Source organism: Poecilia mexicana, unplaced genomic scaffold, assembly GCF_051168715.1.
Source record: "Poecilia mexicana isolate PSO_F unplaced genomic scaffold, ASM5116871v1 scaffold_17, whole genome shotgun sequence".
Classification (NCBI taxonomy): Eukaryota; Metazoa; Chordata; class Actinopteri; order Cyprinodontiformes; family Poeciliidae; genus Poecilia; species Poecilia mexicana.
In genome coordinates, this window is record NW_028263386.1 from 1,933,564 (window position 1) to 1,956,727 (window position 23,164).

General features: G+C 43.5%; 1 protein-coding gene across 4 annotated transcripts in view; it reads right to left on the minus strand.

Annotated features, from left to right (window-relative positions):
- efr3a (EFR3 homolog A (S. cerevisiae)) overlaps window positions 1-23,164 on the minus strand; it is a 59,260-nt gene that overhangs the window by 4,355 nt on the left and 31,741 nt on the right. Inside the window, exons 8-24 of one of the 4 annotated variants that reach the window (XM_088015026.1) lie at window positions 20,294-20,434; window positions 16,037-16,115; window positions 15,375-15,510; window positions 14,663-14,740; window positions 11,675-11,842; window positions 11,477-11,591; window positions 10,300-10,351; window positions 9,379-9,551; window positions 9,228-9,303; window positions 7,253-7,414; window positions 5,193-5,324; window positions 4,995-5,062; window positions 4,472-4,599; window positions 921-1,006; window positions 760-808; window positions 224-327; window positions 62-111 (exon numbers count right to left, since the gene is read on the minus strand). In XM_088015026.1, the coding sequence (XP_087871152.1) occupies window positions 62-111; window positions 224-327; window positions 760-808; window positions 921-1,006; window positions 4,472-4,599; window positions 4,995-5,062; window positions 5,193-5,324; window positions 7,253-7,414; window positions 9,228-9,303; window positions 9,379-9,551; window positions 10,300-10,351; window positions 11,477-11,591; window positions 11,675-11,842; window positions 14,663-14,740; window positions 15,375-15,510; window positions 16,037-16,115; window positions 20,294-20,434 (1,797 nt within the window). Of the gene's footprint in view, window positions 1-61; window positions 112-223; window positions 328-759; window positions 812-920; window positions 1,007-4,471; window positions 4,600-4,994; window positions 5,063-5,192; window positions 5,325-7,252; window positions 7,415-9,227; window positions 9,304-9,378; window positions 9,552-10,299; window positions 10,352-11,476; window positions 11,592-11,674; window positions 11,843-14,662; window positions 14,741-15,374; window positions 15,511-16,036; window positions 16,116-20,293; window positions 20,435-23,164 lie in introns of all 4 variants that reach the window. The other 3 variants (XM_088015025.1, XM_088015028.1, XM_088015027.1) reach the window with 3 other exon arrangements.

Genomic DNA, 23,164 nt, shown 5'->3' on the forward strand with positions numbered 1-23,164 from the left:
CCTGAACAATGCATCTTAAGTTTCAGTAAAGCAAAGGAAACGTTTCTAATCGAAGTCTTACCGGATGGTGAGCTCAAAGATCTGGGCCAGGCGGTCGTGGAGCATGTTGGCCTGCAGGGAGGGAGGAGAGAGTCACTGCAGTCCTGGACTGAACAACGTTTGGTGAGAGTTTCAGAGTTCAGATGTTTAGGACCCGGTTCTGCTAACCGTCCTGGTTTCCCACCTTGGACTCGCAGTGGGCAGCGATCTCCTCAAACGGAGCTTTCTGGAACTTCTCCATCACCTGACGCCTCTTCTCCCTCTCCTGCTCCTCCAAGCCGGTCGTATCTGCAAGACGATCACATCGCTTTGATGAGACAGGAATACGACACGTCAGGTTCTGACTAAATGTTCTGCACATTTTGATGAAACAGAAACAGCAGAAGCATCGGCTGAGAAATGAGCTCAACCGTAACATTGATGAGGAAAAGCAGCCGTCAGGTTCTGCTGACCGGATTCGCTCTGTTAGCGAACCTTAAAGTCCAACTAACCCCACATTCAGCAAAAGTTAGAGAAAAACTGGACCAGTGGCTTGTTTGGAAATAAATATGGCAGCAAAGTTTAGGCTCACAAAACCTCTGGAACAGCGACGGTGGAGCCGTTTGGCCCAAAATGGAAACCATCACATCAGTACAAACAGAAGGCTTTAAAGCTCATCACAACTGTAAACATAGAAAACTAAAATCGTTCAGTGAGACGGGAGGAGCTGGATGATCTCACCGATGGCCTTCTTCAGGGTCTCAAACGTGATCTCCTCAGCCAGCTCCGACTGCTGGTGGGAGAAACCCAGACAATGTGATTCAGCGGGAACTCTTCACAGAATCAGCTTAAAACTCATTTTTATCTTTTCATACGTGACTGTGTCATAAAATGGGTCGGACCTTATCTGGCAGGCTGCTGGACATGATGTCCACCTGGAGAGAGATGGTGTCCACAAAACTCTTCCTGCGGGTCAGACGGTCTTCATCTGCAACAGACAGTTACAGCATTAAACTGCTGCGTTAGATAAAAAGAGCTTCAGGAGAATAAACTAAAAATGGCATCAGAACTAAAACAAATCACTGCTGGATTTTCCTCCATTTTCCAGAGCAGATCAGTCATTTGAAAGCATCTCCTGACATAATGACTGAACATTGAGAGAGCATTTCTAAAGCAGACCATTTGTGGAGAGGTGATGAATCGTTTGGACGAACTGAACCGACATTTCAAATTGGAAAAAGTCAATCTGAACAAAATGTCTGCAGGCATCGATTGTTAGAAAACAACAAACTGATTTCTCTAAATGTTTTTTCTGCACGTTAAGTCGTGATAATTTGCTACAGCAGCAGGTTGTTTCTCAGTGTCTGAGCCAAATGAATGACAGATTTTTGTACAAATCAGTGGTTTGATGATGAGCTTTAGCTTTGCAGAGCGAAATGACATTTTGTTGTGCGACAACTGGAGTCAGTCAAACAGTCTGACCATCTGTGTTCCCATAATAACGTTTTACTGTGAAGCAGTGAAACCCTGCAGACTAAAAACAGACTTTTAGCTGCTTCCATTTACTGCTGCTCTGCTTCACATTGCTGATTTAAACTCCAATCAGAATAAAAATGCTGGTCAGAACTGGAGCAGAAATGACACTGAAGTTTAGATTCCTCATCACCAACACACCATGGAGCTTTTAAATCCCTCAGTAGAGTGCCTGTCTGTTAGGTCTCCAAGCCGTCGCTTCCTTTGAGTTTTGCGTAAAAAGAAAAAGGCAAGTTTTGCATAAAATAAAGTAGCAAAATATAATGAATTAAGTAATGTAATATGCCCATTTTATATTAAAATTGAATGGTTAAAACAAACTAATGAATATTGTTGAAGATGAAATTACTTATAATCAAATATTTGTAGAAAGTCATATACTAATCGTTCTCGATAATGAAGTTTTTAAACATTCCTCACAGCTGTGTGGTTTTATAGAAGTTATTTTATGTCTGTGAGCAGAAACACACAGAAACTCCTGAGCTTCAGCCGCAGCGCTCCGGTTTTCTGTAGGGGAACAAATGGGATTCGTCCGGGCCGAACAGAGTCCGGTGAGGTTCTGAAAGCTGCCCCGCTGTTTGTTGTTGTGCAGGAGGAGATTAAAGTGCAGCAGAGTTTGACGGAGCAGGGTCAGCCGAGGTGTGAAAACAGAAGAGAAACGCGGCGCCTTATAATTAACTTTCTCCATGAGTCACGGCGACCTTTGCTGCGAACTCGGAGCAGGAATGACTCAGCAGTCGGCACTAATGAGGAACGTCGTCCCAAAAGACGGGAGATTAAAGGCGCGCAGAAAGCCGGGCTCTTACTTCACTGACATTTGCTCTTTATGTTTCATAAACTCTTTAAAATTCAGAGGAAAGCAGAGAAAAGCCTCACAGGCTGAAACTCCAGCAGGAAGAACATCGTTTACGCCGATTAAAGAGAAAATCTGATGAAAGAAAATAGTTTGCAGGTCACTTCTGAACATCATCTTCAAAAAATCTCACTGCAGTGCTGAAAACGGTTCTGTGTATTTTTCTTAGCATCCGCACGGAGTTTAAAAATATCACTACAACCAAAGCAGATGCACAGGAAAGTATTTCCCACATGAAGCTTTGCTAAAACAGAAACATTTATTTTACAACAGGAAGTAAAAGTAATAAACTCCTCCTCCTCACAGCAGAAACATAAAACACAGAGGTGGAAAACTTCAGCTAATGAAGGAGATCCCTTTTTGTGCCAACTTTGAAAACATTTGGCACATTTAGCTTCCCCTGATTAAAACATGTAAACTAATTTGACCCAAACAGCTTTGAATTTTTCTCCACAATCTGTTTGTTGTTTATCCGTTTCCTGCAGATCATTCAGGTTTTAGACGTGAAAATGTCACACAGATTCTGATTGTGTGATTTTTTTAAACTAATGTAAGTAAACAGAGTCTCTGTATCCTCATCTACTTTCTCCTCGTGTGAATCTCTTCATCCTCCAAACTAAGACGTCGCCTGGAGGCTCTTCTGCTCACACTTTCATTATTTTTGGTAAAACTTACAGCAGCGAACGTTGTGGAGTTACAACTGGAACATTTACCCTGATGTAAGAATAAAAAAGCTTTCAATAGATGGTGATGTGAAAGTGGTGCAAGTCGTGTTGCTAAACCAAAAAGAAACAGTTAATTTATTTTACTCTAAAATAAAAACAGATTAGTGCCAAACACATTTCAGCTACCAAACTACTGACATGAACTACATCCTGACATACTCACCACAACGAGTCCAGTCGCAAAGCAGGTAAAATAATTAAACAAGTTATTAAAGTGTTTTACAGTCTAAAACAACAACACAGCTTTTTGGTTTTGGTTTATTTTTTAATAGTTTGTCAGTTTTTCCTGATGGTTTATGAAAAGATTTGGATGTTTTTATAAGTTAACCTCTAATTGAAGTTTTACAAAACCATACATTTACCTCTGAGTAATATTATTTTGAAGTAATTATTTTCGTCTGATTGCGTTTTTTATACAAATATTTATTTACTCTTATCCTGGTCTTTTCTTGCATAAATATATCAAAGTGATGCATCTCGTAGTTGAGTAAAATCTTTGGTGGTGAAGCCAAACTGCCTCCAGAGAAACTCCTTCAAGATTTTCAGATTTTAGCTGAATAAACCATGTGGGCGGAGCCTGATCAGCGGACCAATCAGAACACTCGAATCCTCGGCAGGAAGGAGGACGCTACAGGGACTTTACCCAGGAAGTCTCAAGCTAAACTGAGCTCATGTCTTACCTACGGGAACTAAATCTACAGAAATCTACTGCGGCTCTACAGCAGCTTTTACCTCTGGACGTCTGCTTGCACCTGTGGATGATTTTTCCTACCGTGTAAAGAACTGAACACGAGGCAGCAGGAACAGAGCGAAAGTTTTAGTTAGAGCAAAAATACAGATTCAAATCAACCAACACTTCATTTTTACTCTTCATACTTTAATATAACATATTGACGTCTTATGCATCATTTTAGACTATTTTCTACAGTTCATGTTTATATTTTAGGTGTTTTATTTGTTTTTAACCAATTGTGTCAGTTCCACATTCTTTATAAACCTCTGAAAATTGCCAGCAATACTTTTAAAAAAGCTGAAGTCATAAGACAGACGTTAATTTAGTCTGATCAAGTACTTCCTTTGAGAAACATCTACTTCAAGTTTTAAATCATGTTACAAGCTGGTTCATATTATTCCTCTGTAAGGACCAGGAAAGTTCTAGAAAGCACCTCGTAAGTTCAACAGTACTTTACAGCTGCTCCTCTGGTCAGTAGTTACACACTGCACTGGTGCTTCCGTCATTTTAAAAAGGAAATGTCAAACATTTGCAATCTTGAATTGCTTTAAGTATTTTTTACTGATCGATCCCAACAGGTGTGAACATTCCAGAAGGAGGGTGTCGTACCTGTGACCTGGGGAATGTAAGGGATGGACAACCTCTCCGCGTTGTATCCTGGGCCTGCCAGGCACTCCGCCATGTCCGCCGTCTGGAAATACAGCTGCCTGTCGTCTTTGTCCAAAGACTCAGGAAGACTGGAGGACGACAGCAAAACATTAATCAGTAAATAAACACGATGTGACGGTCGTAAAACCTAAACCTGGTCTCATCAGCAGATCTTGAACTTTCAGGTTTAGTTATTATATTCCTCTCATACAGAATTAAAGGTCAACCGATGACCATTTAGTGCCATCTGGTGGAAAGGTGGAGGACTGCCGTTGTTTTTAAATATTACCAAACTCACTGTAATGTTTATTAGATGTAGAGTGATTCCAACAGGAGAAATAAAATAACAGGGTTTCGTGTTGGTCTGTGGTGAGTTGCTGAACAAACATGGCGGCTCCATCATGTATTCAGATGAAGACTCAGGTTAGGAACCAACGAATCCCTCTGATTTAGGTCTCAGACCTGCTGGAGAGTGCATACTTACGGACACTTGTCTCTGAAGATGTGTTCAGGCAGGAGGTACGGAGCGTCCATGTTTCTCAGCTCGATTACCTGAAGAGGCACAAATCACCAGAATTATGAGTCCACTTGGGAGTGAAGCTAAAGCAGGAAGGAGGATCCGATGCTAACAAAAACACCACATGTTCCATGTAACCAGCAGTGGCTTCGGTAGATGACGCACCTTGCTGACGTGTTGACAGAACGGCGGGTTGGCGATCATCTGACTCAGGAAGTTGAGGTACGCCGCCACCAGCGCCATGATGCCGCAGCGGATGGACATCGGCATGTTCTCCTCGTTGTTCAGAGCCATTTCCTGCAGGAAGCAGGAAGACGCTTACAGGGCAGGCTTTCTGCAACGCGCCGACTGCGTCATGCTGTCAGAACGAAGGTTGTTGTCCAGGCAACAACTCCAGCATAAAGAGCCCAACATGAAGCTGTGCAACCGTTTCTCTGCAGGCTGACGCAACATTACATAACGCATGATGTGGCTGATCCGATCACACTCCAGACACCAATACCTCATCACAGGCTGACGTCTCAGTACTCTGTTCAATAGTTAAAGTGATGGGTAGCAGTGTGCTGCACATCCATCCTGGAATACAGAAAAACCCAGCAGGTACTGAGGATGTTACTTTCTGCTACTTTCCAAAGTCCTGAGGGGGAATTTCCCAGGAGTTACAGGAGATTTTCCCAGAAAACAGAATTGCTTCCAGAACAGACACCAGTGATAAAAGTTTGCTCTACCTGGACTCACAGGCTACATTTCCAGAACCAACGTGCCCTGGTTCTGGTTTACTCTCCTGGGTCCGACCTGCTGCTGGACCTGCTGAGGCTACTTTGATTGAACAGTCTAGTGGTAAAAACCGTCAGTATAACAGGTTTGTTGTGAGCAACAAACCGATTCATCACCAACATTCAGATGAGAAATCTGAGTTCAGGATAAACAAACATGGCCGACTAACGTGATGGCGATACTTAGTGATTATATTTAATGGACTTTCTGTCCATCATGTCAGTATTTTTGTCGTCTGTGTTTCCGTCACCTTGTTTTCTCATCGTTCAACAGCTTCTCGTTCGTTATCAAGGAATGCCACACACAGACATCGGGCCGAGACGATCCAACATGTTGGACTTTAGATGGGAGCGGACCAGATCAGTCTGAACACACGGCAGGATGTCAGTTAGGATCAGAACCGACCTGATAGTCGGGACGGTTCTGAAGATTATTGGAGGAAAATCAGGACAAAAATCAGCATAAACCTCCTGAACGAGTCGTTATCCAAACCCTGTGATCTACTCTGATCTCTGCAAGAACTGATGCGTCTTTTTCCCAGAACCCAATCAAGTTTCTCCCTCTGAACTTATAGCCCACTTCACCAGAACCAGCAGGCTGCTGTAAACGGACCTTCACACTACTCCCAAACCTGACTCTGAACTTTGCTAGAACTGAGTCAACTCTCCTGAAACCCACATGGTACCGGCACATGGTACCGGCATGGTACCGACACATGGTACCAGCATGGTACAGGCACATAGTACAGGCACATGGTACCGGCATGGTACCGGGACATGGTACCGGGACATGGTACCGGGACATGGTACCGGCATGGTACCGGCATGGTACCGGCATGGTACCGACACATGGTACCAGCATGGTACAGGCACATGGTACAGGCACATGGTACCGGCATGGTACAGGCACATGGTACCGGGACATGGTACCGGGACATGGTACCGGGACATGGTACCGGGACATGGTACCGGGACATGGTACCGGGACATGGTACCGGGACATGGTACCGGCATGGTACAGGCACATGGTACCGGCACATGGTACCGGCACACCGACATGGTACAGGCACATGGTACCGGCACATGGTACCGGCACATGGTACCGGCACATGGTACCGGCACACCGACATGGTACAGGCACATAGTACAGGCACATGGTACCGGCATGGTACAGGCACATGGTACCGGGACATGGTACCGACACATGGTACCGGGACATGGTACCGGCATGGTACCGGCACATGGTACCGGCATGGATCGCCTCATAATCGCATCATAATGAAGTTACAAGTCACTCCGTCTTACAGCTGCAACATTATAAGAACCTTTTCAATGAAATACCATCTGCAAGCTCCAGGAAAACATGCAGTAAGTTCTAGAAAGGCCCTCTGCAGACCTGGGATCAGGCTACATCCTGGGTCCCAATGACCAGAGTGTGATGAGCTTCACCTGCAGAGCGACGGAGAGGCGGATCAGGTCGATGACCACTTCCTCGTTGGCCAGCTCGATGGTCAGGATGGCCAGCGTGGTGAAGAGCAGCTCGAAGTTCTTGTGGACGTTGTCTTCCTCTTTGCAGCCCAGGTAGACATGGCGGTAGAGCTGCTGGCCGTGCTGGGAGGGAAACGAAGACGACAACGTTAAAGGCTGAAACATCAGAGCTCAACGTTTCAGTAAAATCTTTCATTTCTTCCTGGATGTTCAGAAACGTTCAAACCACCAGGAGCATCATGGAGCCTCGTGCAGCGTCGGCCTCTCCACCCGACTCAAGTTACAAAACTCTCCGCATTTACAAAATCAGTTCTATTAATGAGAAAACTTCACTTTGGATCCATCTTTAACCAAGACCAGACTTCAGATATGGAGCCTGCTAAAGCAAAGACTGGAGACCAACCAGGACCCGACATGACTCCTGGTATCGACCCAAAGTCAGACATACAGAACCGTCCTTCAGACCGATGCTCTCTGAAAGGTTTTCCTTGGACTCTGGCTGCTTTTTGGAAGCATTTTGTTTGGTCCATGAATGTGTTTACCGTAAGCAAACAGAACCTGAGGAACGATTTAAACGGATCTTTATTCTGCTTTTTTCCCAGCATCCTCCATTCTCCTCCTCTGGAAGCAGAAAGAACTCAGCACGCATCAGGGATCAGTCTAATTCCTGGCAGAAACAACAGACCGACCGCCGTTTGTGGGACTGGAGCAAACAAACGGGTCTGTTTGTGTCGGTGCTAATGAAGCGTCGAGTCTCCTGGTGGGACGATGCGTCTCATTAATAGCCTCTTAACAGCTGCTGGACAGAAACGAAGCCGCCTGACAGTGAAGGATGGCAAACATTAAGGTCTGATCTGCTGCCGACGTTCAGTCAGCAGGGGGCAGCGTCCAAGGAAACACGACGGTTTTAAAAACACTCAGTCAACAGTTTGATCAACAAATGAGTCTGGGATCTAAAGATGTGAGAATTTACTGCAGTTTAACAGAATATCTTTCTTTTAGATTCTTTAAACGGCTTATTTCAACACATCGGCTTTACTTGGAAACTTAAAAGCCAAATTACTGACCCTGCTGTAAAGAGACTCTTTCCTGCTAAGATTCGGTGAATCCAGTCGTTTCTGGCTGAAAGCTGCAGGTCGAGTATGAAATAAATAACCGGGGCGCTGAGGCAGGTTAATGGAAAGCAAAGACGCCTCTAATGAGTTACATTGGGTTCCATTAAAGCAGAACTGGTGCCGGTTCCGGTTCTGCAGGCTGCAGCTGGTGTGAGAATCAGGGGTCAACCTGTTCAGCCGGCAGCGTCTTGAGGGAAATGTCACGATCTGAGGCTGAACGGCCACTTCCTGTTGGGGTCAGCGAGCTCGCAGGGCTCCTAAACGGAAACCAGCCGCACATTTCAGATGTCCTCCCAGGCTGGAACCCAGTTCATAGGATTCGGTCTCTGCTCTCTCAAAAAAAGGTCAGTTTCTCTCTAAGACTGTTTTTCTCTTTTTATACAAGCAATTCATCTAACTCTTCTATGCGAGTCAATTCAAGGACTGTGGATCCAAGAAGCGCTGCAGATTAATATCAGAATAATGAATAATAAAATAATCCCCATTACCTTCCCCATGGATGCTGAGAGGGTAACGCATGGAGAGATTAACAGCTTCTTCACATGCAAACCGAGCTCCACAACCTGAAAACTTTGTTCTTTATTTTCCTCAGCAGCTTAAGTTTCACCTTTCCTGGGATCTGAGGCTGAATCATTGAATCCGCTTTAATCCGACTCCAGTCTGTTTGTTAGAAAGTCCAGTTCAGTTGGTGAGGTGTGAACGCTAATCGACCTCTGGTCCTACTAACCTCGGTCTGGCTTCGGTAGAAGTGAACTTTGGGCTTTGGCTACAAATTAACTGTGGAAAATAGTTTGAACGAAACATAATCATCTACTTTTTACCTTTTTCATGAATGCAACATCTTGCTTGGATATTTTCTCCCTTTTAATCTTCAGAGCTGCAACGTTGGGAATGATCCTGCAGGAGGGAGGAAACCAAACCTGAGTCCGTCGCTCAGAGAGCAGGGAGGAGATCGTCCGACCGCGCCGTTACCTGATGCCGCGCAGCTTGGCGCGGTTGTCATGGCGATCAATGATGTTGTGGAGGATCTCCAGGACCAGCTGCCTCAACTCGCTGTCCTCCATCAGCGAGATGGAGAAGAGCGGGTCCAGGAAGGGAGGCGGCAGCGCCGCCGACATGGACTTGGACTTGAACCCGGAGGTCACCTGAGGAGGGAGCAGACGAGAGCCAAGTCGTTACAGCAGGGGGCGCCACCGAGCAACACCAGGATCAATTTAAACACCAAACATTTGACTAAACATGATCAGCACTTCAGCTGAACTCTGCTCCTCCAGGAGCCTCACAGATGAACCCGCTTTAACCTTTGACCCGGAGAGCAGCCCTCAGCCATCTGTGTGTTGCCGTGTCAGTCTGCTGGGTCACCGCAGTTTGAAACAAACCATTTCAGTCTGCAGCCTCAGGGTGAAGCCGGTGGCGAGCCGAGGAAGAGCAGAGACCCTCAGACGTAAGGGTTTGGATTTCTGCATGCACAGCGATGCATTCGGTGTGTTGCAGCAGCTTCTAGAGGCATGCATGTTTGCAACGTCTCTTATTTGAGCTTGTTTGCTTCTCAGCATTGATGAGGATGTGGAAGCTTTCCCAGGTTTGTGTGTTTGCAGTGTGCAGCTGCTGCAGCCTCACAGACATGCGTCTGTAGCTGCGTTTCCAAAACCATAGAAATGCACAAACTGAAATAATGAAAATTAATTCACTTAATGGAAACAAGTGGATCTCGAAAAAACACGTTTTTTGATAAGTTTTTGCGTTAGGATGAGATGGTTTTTTCAGCAGTATTTTTTATCTCTTCACATGATCAGCAGCTGGATGTTGCTACTGGTGGAAACGAAGAAGAAGACGACGACAGGAAGTGGTCGCAGGATGATGGTTTGTTTTTTCTCTCAGTCAGTTTCTCACCATGATGAGGGAGCTGAGCAGCATCGTCTGGATCCTCTTGGTTCCCTGATGCCTGAAACCAAACAGAACCGATCAGTAACTCAGAACATCTGGTCCCTGAACGCTGATAATTCACTGGATTAGACCAAGTTAAGGTGGAATAGTAAAGGTGGACTGGGAGGATGTGAAGTTGAATTGAATTGTTGACATGCTGCAGATTTGAACCTCAGCGCTGAAGGAAGGAAGCCTGTCTGAGTCAGGAGGAAGAGGAGGAAGAGGAGAACGGCGTTCATTTGATTTAGGATCATCCTTCCTGCTCCCTCAGGTCTGATGGATTTACTTGATTTTCCTTTTTCCATCTCGGCGACCGGCAGCTGAAGGCACCGCGGGGCGATCAGGAGAGAGAGAGTTTTACTCTCTGAATGACGAAGACATCAGCTGAGGGTCCAGAGACACGATGAAGATCCTCAGAGCATCAGACCGACTGAGGACGGCTGCAGGTAACGACCGTTAATAATCAATTATTATATAGATTATTCTGACAAATGAATTGAATTTAAAATTTTGACAAATTCTGCAGATTTTTCATTTAACCACTTAAAACTTTTTACACAATATTACAACATTAAAAATAACTGAATTTCTTTAAGAAAATCAACATTTTATTATAAACTGATATTTATTTTTTATTAACCGATTAGTAATTGGATAGAAAACAATTTTTTTTTGTTTGTTTTTTTACAGAATTTGAATGAGGTGAAGCTAAAACTCACTTTAGGAGAAATTTACAGACCAAGTTTTTTTTAAATGCAAAATATTTATATTTCTGTTCGGTTTTGGTTTAATTTCAGCTCTGAGTCTGTTGTTCTTTCAGTAAATGGCCTTTTTTGGACTCTGTATGCTCCAGTTAATGATTAATCGATTTCTAAATTAGTTGACGATTACTCCATTAATCGCCGGCTCCTGATACGATTCAGCAGGAAAAACGATCTTCATCTTCATCCAGTCGGTCTGCAGCGGGACAGTAAAAGGTTTCGTCTCAGTCTAGACTGGGATGTAGGCGGACGTCCATCTAAAATTATTTCCTTCCCCGTCTCTGTTAAAGTTTCTGCTGAGGATCTCTGCGGTGAGTCATGATGATGAAGAGCAGAGCGCGGCCCGGAAACCCCGGGGCGCCGCGATGCAACGGCTGACTCACCCGATCTTCACCGTGTCCAAGGTGTGGCACGGCGTCCCGTACACCGGCACCTTCCCCATGATGAACATCATGACTTCGGCTCGCTGGTAATCTGGCAGGTTTCCACCAAAGAAGCCTGCAGGGGGCAGCAGAGAGACGGGTCAGAGCTGCAGCAGCTGCGGCGCTGCTGGAGAACCGGCGAGGAGCGCGCCGCCGCACCGATGGTCTGGATGATGGCGTTCTGCACGATGCGCTCGTCGCTCTCGCGGCCGCGCACCGACGACACGCTGCTGCTGGAGTTCCTCCTGGAGCTGTCGCCCAGCTCGAAGTCCACGCTCATCCGCAGGTGTTTGAGCAGCGTGTTGAAGACCTCCAGGACCGTCGGACCTGCGGCACACCAGCAGGTTAAAACCCAACAGGATCTGGACGAGACCGACAGCTTCGCCCAGAAACAACGAGAAACCCACCAAACTCCAGAAAAACCCACCAAACTCCAGAAAAACCCACCAAACTCCAGAAAAACCCACCAAACTCCAGAAACCTGCCCAGATCTCAGCTTCTGCTGGACCCAGGGTGCAGAACCACATACGATTCATGTCTGTTTTACAATAATCCTACATAAAGACACTTGATCAACCAATGACCAATCAATGATGACGTCATGCTCGACAGGGTCCAGATTTCAAAATAAATTACTAATAAAGTGCAATGATACGGCATTTTAATGAAAACTTTGTGCTTTTCTGACACAAAATGGCTAAAAGAATTTTCCTCTGAACACTTTCTGAAATCCAGCCAAATGTTGTGAGAATCAGACGAAGTTTTAACAACCTGCCAATTTTATTCCAGTCAAACTCGTTCAAACAATAACAGCAATATTAATATCAGGAATCAGCTCATATTTTCTAATCAGTCCTTCCTTAACTGCACCTACATTTCAACCAGATATCTGAACGACTCAGCTTCTTGAAATGCTACGTATTCCTGAGATGTTTCATATTTAAAGCTTTTTCTGTGTTTTCTGGCACTTTCACTTCAGTTTAAAGTAAAAAAACCAAAACAGAGTTACAGGACAGAGAGAAACCAGAGTTTTACATTGATTACTGACAGAACAGAGATGAGGAATGAAACAAATAGTTACTGGAAACAAAAACGGTGTCTAGAAAAAGGGAAGCAGAACCATTTGGTTGGTCCTGTTATGTCATCTTTATGCATTTACAGGATAATATTCAGGAAATCTGACAAGTTAAAGAGATTCAGTCACATTAAATCCAACTTTCAGTGAATCATTTAAGCTCTGAATGATGTTTCTGATCCAAAATCCAAATTATGGAGGATTTTTCTTTTCAAACTGTGTAAAAATAAAGTGTCCATCATCCTTTTGGATGGTTTTATGGGGTTTTCTAACACTGAGATAACCAGCCATTTTAAGATTATGGCAGAAAATGTAGAATAATAAATAAATGTGCTAATCTGTGCTTGTTAAAATAATCCAGCTTCATCCCAGAGTAATTAGAAAAGGTTTGGCTCTGATGAGCAGCAGCAGCTGTTTGGTTCTGGGGTTTAAATGTGATTCAGTTTTTTCTGAAACTAAAATTAGCTCCAGGATGAGCAGACACCTGCAGAAAAGTGCAGCTCACAGTGACGGCAGGCCTAATTTATTCTGTCACAGGAAGCAACACCTCAGATTATCAGTCAGTGCTGACTGGTTCACCCCGGCTGCCTGGGGTCCCACGGGGCCCCAGCCCCCTAGAAACATTATTCACCAAGTGTGCAGAGTTTGAAATGGACAGACGGATTCTTCCAAAGCAAATGTAACAAATAAAACATTTAGATGTGACATTAAGCTGGTTCTCCAAAATAAGAGCTTAATCTACATGAGCACTATCAGCTACACCATCACAACACGGCTAACCTGCAGCTTCCCGACACTCCGGCTCCGTTTCACAACGAGGAGCGACCAGAAGAATCACACAAGTTCACTTTGATAGCATCAGATGGTTTTTCCAACAGTGTTTTAATCTGTGGCCAAACTGAAATGTCGAAGACAGAAATGAGACGCCGTGTTTGATTCGACCGTCGGTTCTTCTGGTCACTCTCCGCTGTCCTAAAACTACTCACTCAGACCTGCTGGGATTACAGGAGCATTTCTACATGGACCCGGCATCAACACGCATCCAAAGCATTTCATTCAGACGAAATATTTAAAAATATTCACTGATGCTTGAATTTACGTCTAAAGTAAAAGAACCGAACAAAACTGAAGATGTGAAACTTGAGAAATGGGATCCAGCTGAACAAAACAGTCACTGGCTTTGATTTATTAAGTCAGTTTAGGAAAAATGATCAGAAAAAAGAAATGGAGCAAACATGAAGCTAATCATTTTATAATTAGTGTTAAGAGTTGGAAATAAATAAAGAACTAAAACTGTGACATGTTGCACAGGTGATGTTACCATGTATGTCTAATATCCTTAGCAGAAAATTAATTACTGAGGAATATTTATCACCGATGCCTGCATCTAGATGCTAGTACAGCTAACAGTCAAGCTAGCAACAGTTAGCTTGTTTCTTAGCTCAGTTAGCTTGTGTCATTGTTCATCTGTAAGGTTAGCGTTTAGCTAACCAGCTGTTAGTTTGATGTTCTGCTAGGTTGCTAGCTCTAACTGTGGTTTGAGTTTTTGTTTTTAGCTGAGAGTTAAACTGCTAGCTCACGTTAGCTCAGCTGTTATCCAGCTCCTTAGCTCAGATAAAAATCATCTACTTGTTTGGTTGTTGGTTTCATTCTTCACTCAGTTTTTATCTCTAGCTTAGCTCTAAGCTCAACTGTTAGCTTAATTCCTAGCTTGGCTGTTAGCTCAATTTTTCTCTTGGGTCTTTAGCTTTGTCTCTAGCTCAGCTGTCAACTGGTTTTTAACGTGAATGTTAGCCCAACAATCAGCTAAATCCCCAGTTTGCCTTTTAGATCACGTTAGCTTGCCTAATCGTTAGCTTGCTACTTAGCTGAACTCCTTAATGAGAATTTCTCTGTTTTTCCAAACTGGCGGTTCTGACTGAACTTGATCAAATGGAAACATCTTTATGTCTTCAGTTTTGTCTCAAACAGGATGAGGTGTGGACCGCCTGATTTTCCCAGGACGCTTGTTGATGTCGGGCGAGTCGAGGGGAAAAGCTGCAGACATTTTAGCCACACTGCATGTACTGTACCGAGCCACAGATTGTGAGGAGTCGGGCTTTCGCTTTCAAAGTTGAACACGTCGCTTCCTTTGCACTCTGGGATCATTCCTGTCCACAAGGAATTTCGGTTTTATTTTCCCAAAACATGGAAGAAGAAACAAATTACAGCTTTTTTCTGAATTAATGAACGTTTTTAATTATTTCCTCTGGCGTGAGATTTTCACCTTCATTTAACAACAGAAACATTTTTTCATGGTGAATTAAAATGCTAATTTGTTTCTGCTGCTGTTCTCAAGGTGGTAACCTTCATGCCTCAGAAACATAATTTAATTACAACACGATTTACAGGAACAAACGGGAGCATTTCGATTCTGAAAGGAATAAAAATGTGATTTTAGATTTTTTTTTTTTTTTTTACAAAATTAGCATAAAATCAAATGTTTTGTCTTCAGCTTTATCTTTATTATCTATAATTGTCTTTTTGAAGAAAGTAAGTGCTTAATTTTTGCGAGTTTGAATCAAATTGAGTTTCATCGTTGATCAACCAACCATTTACTCAGAGACCTAAGAAATGTCAGGTTCTTTAAAAAAACGACTAATTTTCCATCTTCTCCAGCGAACTGCAGCGAAGGGGCTAAACGGACCTTTTCTCTGCAGAACCGGCGTTTCTACTCGATGTGAAACGGGACGTTTTCTGGTGGCGCCGCGGCTCGTTGAGGAAGCAGAACGTTTTCAGACTCACCCACGGATCCTTTAGCAGCGATGGCCACCGTCTCCAGCAGAACCTGGACGATGCCGGCTCTGACCCGCGGAGTGCTCTTGTTATTCCCGTCCAGGTGGGTCAGAACCTGCTGGATCACGTGGTGCGAGTGCTGAGCCTGGATCGGTCCGAGAAACACAAAAAATATCAAAATTAAGAACAGAGAGAAGGTGAACGGTTTTCTGCAGTCGGGTAGTAACGAGTAACTTTGGAAATATTTATTTTCAGGACTTTTACGATGCTGTACTTTCTACTCCAGTAAAATTTCTGGATTTCTATCCGCTGAATGAAAAACATCCATCTGCAGGTTTCCTGAAAGTTTTTTATTGGAAGAAACTCATTTGGAAAATTTTTCTTTTGCCTGATTTTATTTATATGAATTATTTTCATTTTGGTCCTTAAAACGTAAAATAAATTCATTCAAATTTATATTTTTGGTCCATCTGATTATGTAATTTTAAAAATTTAAATGATTGATAATTTGAGTAAACATTTAAACATATTAAAATCAAGATTGAAGTAAATTTTATTCAAGCCCAATCTCATCTGATAAAGTATAATAACCAGGATTTCATCCCAGAATGAGGAAACGTCTTCCTAAATCCTGCACTAATAATTAAAGGCAGTATTTCCATGAATGCTACCTGGATGGAGAACATGATGATTCTGAAGCAGGACACGGCGAACTCATTCGGGTCCCACAGGTGATGATTGTCCAGGTGACTGAGAACCAGAAGCAGAAAGAACCTCAAAATATGATTTTAACCAACTTCCTACGGAAAACCTTCCTGCACAAAAATGTAACTGCAAAAGAAACTCATATACTGGTCCTTCATATTTCAATATCTTTAAAAGTTTGTTTGTTTCAAACATATTAAGATATTTTCACTAGAAATCAGACCAACTTGGTCATATTTAGTGTTTTTTCCAGCAACTCGGTTGGTTCAGCTCTGCTGGTGGCTGATTGGTCGATTCACTGCAGGTTCACGGTCTCTAACTGGACCAGAACCAGACCAGAACCTTCCCGCTGTCTGAGCAGAACCAGCTTCTTTTTTAACATCATAGGAGGAAGATATGAATGAAACCAGGTGGCGTTGCGTTTTGAGAAAAATAAAATCACTGAATCGGTTTGAAACGGTAAAAATGCTGCAGAGAGAGAGAGAGAGAGAGAGAGAGAGAGAGAGAGAGAGAGAGAGAGAGAGGAAAAGATGAAGCAGCAAGAAGAAAGAAGGGAACAAAAGATGGAGGAGAGGAAGCTGCTTGGAGGAGAACGGTTCATGACGTCAATCCAAACCCCGAACCCCCTCCTCCCCGTTAACCCCAATCCCGCTATTTATAGTCTGAAGACGCTCGCCCCTCCCCCACCCGCTGCTGCCTGCAGAGTTCTGCAGGAGGACAAACGGGTCTGAGACACGCAGGCGCCTTAATGGACGCCCTTAGTATTCTCCACGCCGCTTTGCTCATGAAGGCGTTTAATATTCACGCAGCGTCTCCGACGCAGCGACAACGATTAATCTGAGGGAGAGAGAGGAGAGGGGGAGAGAGAGAGGAGGGGGAGAGAGAGGAGGGGGAGAAAGAGAGAGGAGGGGGGGGAGAGAGGAGAGGGGAGAGAGAGAGAGGAGAGAAAGCGAAAGAGGGGAGAGAGAGAGAGAGAGAGGAGAGGGGGGAGAGAGAGGAGGGGGGAGAGAGAGGAGGGGGGAGAGAGAGAGGAGAGGGGGAGAGAGAGGAGAGGGGAGAGAGAGAGAGGAGAGAAAGCGAAAGAGGGGAGAGAGAGAGAGAGAGAGAGAGAGAGAGAGAGAGGAGAGGGGGGAGAGAGAGGAGGGGGGAGAAAGAGAGAGGAGGGGGAGAGAGAGCAAGAGAGAGAGAGGAGAGAAAGCGAAAGAGGGGAGAGAGAGAGAGAGAGAGAGAGAGCGAGTACAGCAGGAGCTCCTTCACCCTCCTGGAGTCTCTCTCCCAAACTGTCGCGTTTAAACAGCAACTCAATATTCTTAACTTCAGATTAATCCATAGATAGAAAGTTTCATATTTTTTTATATTTTCTGTGTTTTTTATGCCTGTTTTGTCTAAAAATATCTTATTAGAGGAGAAAAACCACAAAACCTGCAATATTTAGCAAAATTAAATAAAGTTGAATATTTTTGATGTTGGTGTTTCAGCCTTGACCAAGTTTAAAATTAACAAAATAATTTTGATTATTTTTGGAGCAATGAGTTAAAAAGCAAAAACCATTCAAGAAAAATTCAATATTTTAATTTTTACTGCATTAAATCTTTTCAGCAACTTCAAACTGATCCAGATAAAGTTTTTCATATTCTTAAAATCTTTTCTCTGCTTTAGTGAAAGAGAAAAACACCAATTTTTTAAATATTTGTCCATAATAAACTATAGAGTGCTGTATTTTTGATGTGGGTATTTCAGCTTCGACCTGTTTGAAAATTAATAACATTGATTTCTTTATTTTTTTTGCATCATTATTTTTCAAGCAATGAGAGTTAAAAAGTAAAAACACTTAGAAAAGTTCAATAAAAACCAACAATAAAAAACTTTTAATGCATTAAATCTTTTCAAAAACTTCAGACTGTCGGATATAAATATTAATGTTTTTAATGATAAAAGGCGGCTAAAGAAGCAAAGTTTCAAAGCATCTGGAAGGGAAAGTATAACTAAACCATTAATTAATAATTAAAAAAAACATTAAACATTTATGAGAAAGAAAAACAACCATAAAATGAGCTAAATGTAAAAAACAAAGCTGAATTTTTGTCTGAGCTCAGATTCAGTAACAGGGTGTGATGCTGCGGCCGGCCTGCAGGGGGCGCAGCGCGCCAACCGGCCGGGCCTGGAGCCAGAAGTGAACATGAGAAACACTTACAGTAATAAAGTGTTAGTGTGAGAATGACACACTGCTGCTGTCTGTCAGGGTGTGTGTGTGTGTGTGTGTGTGTGTGTGTGTGTGTGTGTGTGTGTGTGTGTGTGTGAATCAAGTGTCACCTCAGATAAAAAGTGACTGGGTGTCAACAGAATGGATGGGAGACGTCAGGAGGTGAAACAAAGGCCTGCAGGAACCAAATTAATGACCAATTTGTTGCTTCATCCGCTGGATTATCTGACAGAATATGAACTAAAGACCCCGACACACACACACACACACACACACACTTAATATTTATGCCATTATTCTTTTTCCATTTTAAACCGTAAAGCTTCATATTCTAGCCTGTAGTTTTCTTTAAACATGCTGTGATTCAGAGGAAATGGTTTAAACCAACATCATTTCTGTCCCAAACCTGCTCATCTTATCAAAAATCATTTTATTTTTCCTTGCTTGAACTGTGGAAAAACTTAAATATCAATAAATACAGTAGAAGGATAATTAAATATTGTTTTTAAAAAAAGCCTCTGGGTTTCCCAGACAGGATTGTTTTCTAATTTGGAGGAGACAAACAGAGATGGTTGGACATGAAGGGAGAGAAAGCATGAAGGATGGATGGAGCAAACATCCAGACGCTGAATGACCAGCTGTTTGTTCGGTTTCCCTGCTCATCTTTCAGAAACGCAGCTCTGTTACCAGTGATAAGTGAGAAGACTCCCAGGTCAGCTGGTCGTAGAGAGAAGCAGGTGAGGAGGAAAGAAGAAAAGCTTTTAAACCAAACAAACTGAGAAGTGAGTCATGTTTCTGAAGCAGCTGTCAAACAGTAACAGCAGCATTAAAAGGTTCAGCTCTCGACTTAATTTGCAAGCATGAGTTACATATTTAGGGAAAACGTGTCACTCCAGCCTGCATGAACATGGAAATATTCAATAAAGCATTCAGGAACGACAGGGAGCCTTTTTGACTTTTTCTGCTAAAGGTTTGGGTTTTCTTCAGTTTGTGGAGTGAAAGCAGCAGCCGGGTCAGATGCACCAATAACTGACCATCAGTCTGACTCGTCCACAGCAGTTTGATGCTCAGCAGTATAACGGCAGGTTCACATGATGCTGCAGCGGATCAGCTGACCGCTGATGATCTGGTTATGAGGCTGAAGATCTCCAGGGAGAAAGGAGACATTTCAGAGAGCTGCTAATCTCCCCAGGAGAGAAGATCTCTGACCGCTCAGCAAAAACACGGCAGTGATAGTCCGATACACTCAGTTTGATCAGGAACCAGAACTCCATCATCTGCTCCAGCTGCTGCGGTTCCAACCAACCTGTTCCCCTCCTGGCCTGTGGGGGCGCTGCGCCGGAAACCACTGAAGGAAACCATAAAAACCTCTAGAGACACTGAGAGCAGCTTCCTTCATGAAGTAGAAACAAAAATGGAGGCGTCAGATTTTAGCGGTTGGAGGATTTCTCTTCAGTCTTTGGTTAAAAACCGAACCATTTCTCCTGCTAGCACTAGGCTACCATGTTAGCTTTGGTTGTATTTACCCAGAATGCCCTGCGCTGTAGTCCACTTCCTGCTTTTGGAGCGGTCTCCAGTCCGCTTGGAGTTCAGTTTCAAACCGAACCAGAGTTTACTAAAATAATAATTCGTAACAATAACCCCAAGTTAAAAATTTTAAAATAATCGTAATAATTCAGGAATAAAGAGATAATACGAGAATAAAGTTGTAATAATAAAATAAAGTCGAAGTAATAAGAATAAAGTCATAAATTACAAAGAGTAATAACATGAGGATAAAGTCACAGCTGTAAGACTTTATTCTCATAATATTAAAACTTTCTCCCTGTAATGATGGTTTTTCTCTTAACCTGCCTTTAATATTTGGTCACAGCAAAGTAAATCCACCAGCTACACTGATCTGCAACAGAATGGCTCAATAAGAGAATAATCAAGGTGGCCTAGTCAAAGTTCAGAGCTCAGCCTCATTGAAATGCTGCTGAGGAACCTTGGGAAGGAAAAATCTCCAGGTTGTACTCACACCAACACGGGCCGAACGGCGTTCTTCATGTTTCCGTAGGCGGCTCGGCCCAGCAGCTCCCTGAAGCAGTTCTCAGCCAGAGCCGCCGGGTTCTCCTCGCCATCCTGACCCGACCCGGACGGCGTGCTGGGATGCCCCGCCCTGCGGAGGGAAGCAGAGAAGCATGAGGAACAGAAAAGCTTTGCAAAGAGCAACAGAAGCCGCTAGCTCAGCAGAGCAACTGGGAAACAGGCAACAGGTCCGGAAACGGCAGCATCACGTAGCAACGCGCCGCGCCGGGGCAACGATCAATATTTCATAACAACACAGAGGCTGAGGAGACAAACCTCCAGGAAATAAGGAAAGGAGGGAAGAGAGAAGCTGACGTTAAATGAAAGTTTCATCAGAAGGAAAACCTGGAGAAGGAAACAACCAGGATGAATAATTGATGTGGCTGCAGAGGAGAAGCTGCAGCCGCATTAACAGCCAATCAGAGGCCAGCTCCTTCAAGGCCACGGCTCACATCGCAGTAATGGGACTGAGAAGTCTGACGGGAAGGTCAAAGGTCAGCTCATTGGACGGTGATGTTCAGAGCTGAGGTGTGAAATCTGAGCTGTCAGAGTTCACACTGCTGCCGGACCTTCAACGTCAGAGACGTCTGGAGGAAACAGCGGCTCAAACCAGGAGGAGGATGCTGCACACATTAGCTTCTGCTACTTCAGTGTTCACTTTAGCATTAGCTTCTGCTACATACTGTGTTCACTTTAGCATTAGCTTCTGGTACATACTGTGTTCACTTTAGCATTAGCTTCTGCTACTTCAGTGTTCACTTTAGCATTAGCTTCTGCTACATACTGTGTTCACTTTAGCATTAGCTTCTGCTACATACTGTGTTCACTTTAGCATTAGCTTCTGCTACTTCAGTGTTCACTTTAGCATTAGCTTCTGGTACATACTGTGTTCACTTTAGCATTAGCTTCTGGTACATACTGTGTTCACTTTAGCATTAGCTTCTGGTACATACTGTGTTCACTTTAGCATTAGCTTCTGCTACTTACTGTGTTCACTTTAGCATTAGCTTCTGCTACTTACTGTGTTCACTTTAGCATTAGCTTCTGCTACTTACAGTGTTCACTTTAGCATTAGCTTCTGCTACATACAGTGTTCACTTTAGCATTAGCTTCTGCTACATACGGTGTTCACTTTAGCATTAGCTTCTGCTACATACTGTGTTCACTTTAGCATTAGCTTCTGGTACATACGGTGTTCACTTTAGCATTAGCTTCTGCTACTTACTGTGTTCACTTTAGCATTATCTTCTGCTACATACAGTGTTCACTTTAGCATAATCTTCTGCTACATACTGTGTTCACTTTAGCATTAGCTTCTGCTACATACAGTGTTCACTTTAGCATTAGCTTCTGGTACATACGGTGTTCACTTTAGCATTAGCTTCTGCTACATACAGTGTTCACTTTAGCGTTAGCTTCTGGTACATACGGTGTTCACTTTAGCATCATCTTCTGCTACATACTGTGTTCACTTTAGCATCATCTTCTGCTACATACTGTGTTCACTTTAGCATTAGCTTATGCTAAATATAATGTTAGCATAGTAACTTAGTATTAGCTAAACTGTTTGTGGTTAGTGCCTTAGGGATAGCGCAGCTAGCTTCTTAGCTAGCAGTGCCCTCCACTAGCAGTCGCTCTCTCTCCGCCAGTGAAGGAAACTGATTTCTGTTGCTTGCATCCAGGATCTCAGCTCTTTCTCTCGATATTCACGCGTCTGCTCCATAATTGAGGCATCAAACTTAAATTTTCATGTCATTATTTCAGCTGAAGTCCTGATTCGTCTGTAAATCTCCCCTTTCCTCCCAACCACTGCTCTGCTGGAAGCGAAACCCTCAGAGTTCTTCCATTTCTCTCAGAACCGCCCCATTGAAGCCGCCGCAGCCACTTGTTGGGATAAAGCGTGGCAGAAGTAAATCACGTCCCCGGCAGCGAGCGCGGCCGCAGATGGACTCCAGGCGGCCGCGTCTCAGGAGGGAAGCAATGCAATTACCGTCGGCTCACGCCAGCGGTTCAGGGGAAATTAAATGCTTATTGCTTGTTAGAAGTGGGGAAATGATAGACAAAAATGAAACCTCCTGCTGTAATTGGAGGTGGATTGTTGTGGTTTAATAAAGTGGGCAGAACAGAAATAAGGTTTTCTGCTGCTAGTTAAAAAAAAAGTGTTAAAAATATGACTTTGTAGTCAGAATTTGTGTCCAAACAAACAAAAATATGGTCCATATTGAGAAAAACATAAAAAGAACTTCAGTTTTTAACTTGTTTCGTAACTTTTTGTTCTGATCCAATTATTGTTGTATCCTGTTCGATGCTGTGGGAAGGAAGGATTTCCAGTAGCAGTCAGTGTTGCATCGAATCTGAGCAGGCCTCTGACTGAAGACTGCTGTCTGACAGAGCCATGTCTGATGTCAGGCTAACAGCTCAATAGAGACGACATGTCCTTCCTGTTAGCTAGCTCTGCTAATCCACCTCATTTGCTTTTGCCGCTGCTCTCTAAAGCCCTGTGGTTAGAGGGATGTTGGAGTAGGGGATACGACGCAGAAGTTTTCCTCCTTCTCTCTGCATCTATGAACCCTCATCATTTTCATCTCCTCTGGGATTCAGGGTCAAAGTTCAGGTGTTATTTGAAATTTTGAGAAAAATAACTTGTTGCCACGTTTACGCATCATAACTGTCGAAAAGTAAAAATGTAAAAGCAGAAACACTTCCAGCTGCAGAGAACCAAGAACCAGAGGGAATAAATGTTAAAACAAGCAACAACTCAACCAAAGACGGAACCCATCAGAGCCGAGCTGCTCCAACATAAGCAGCGTTAACATTTCAC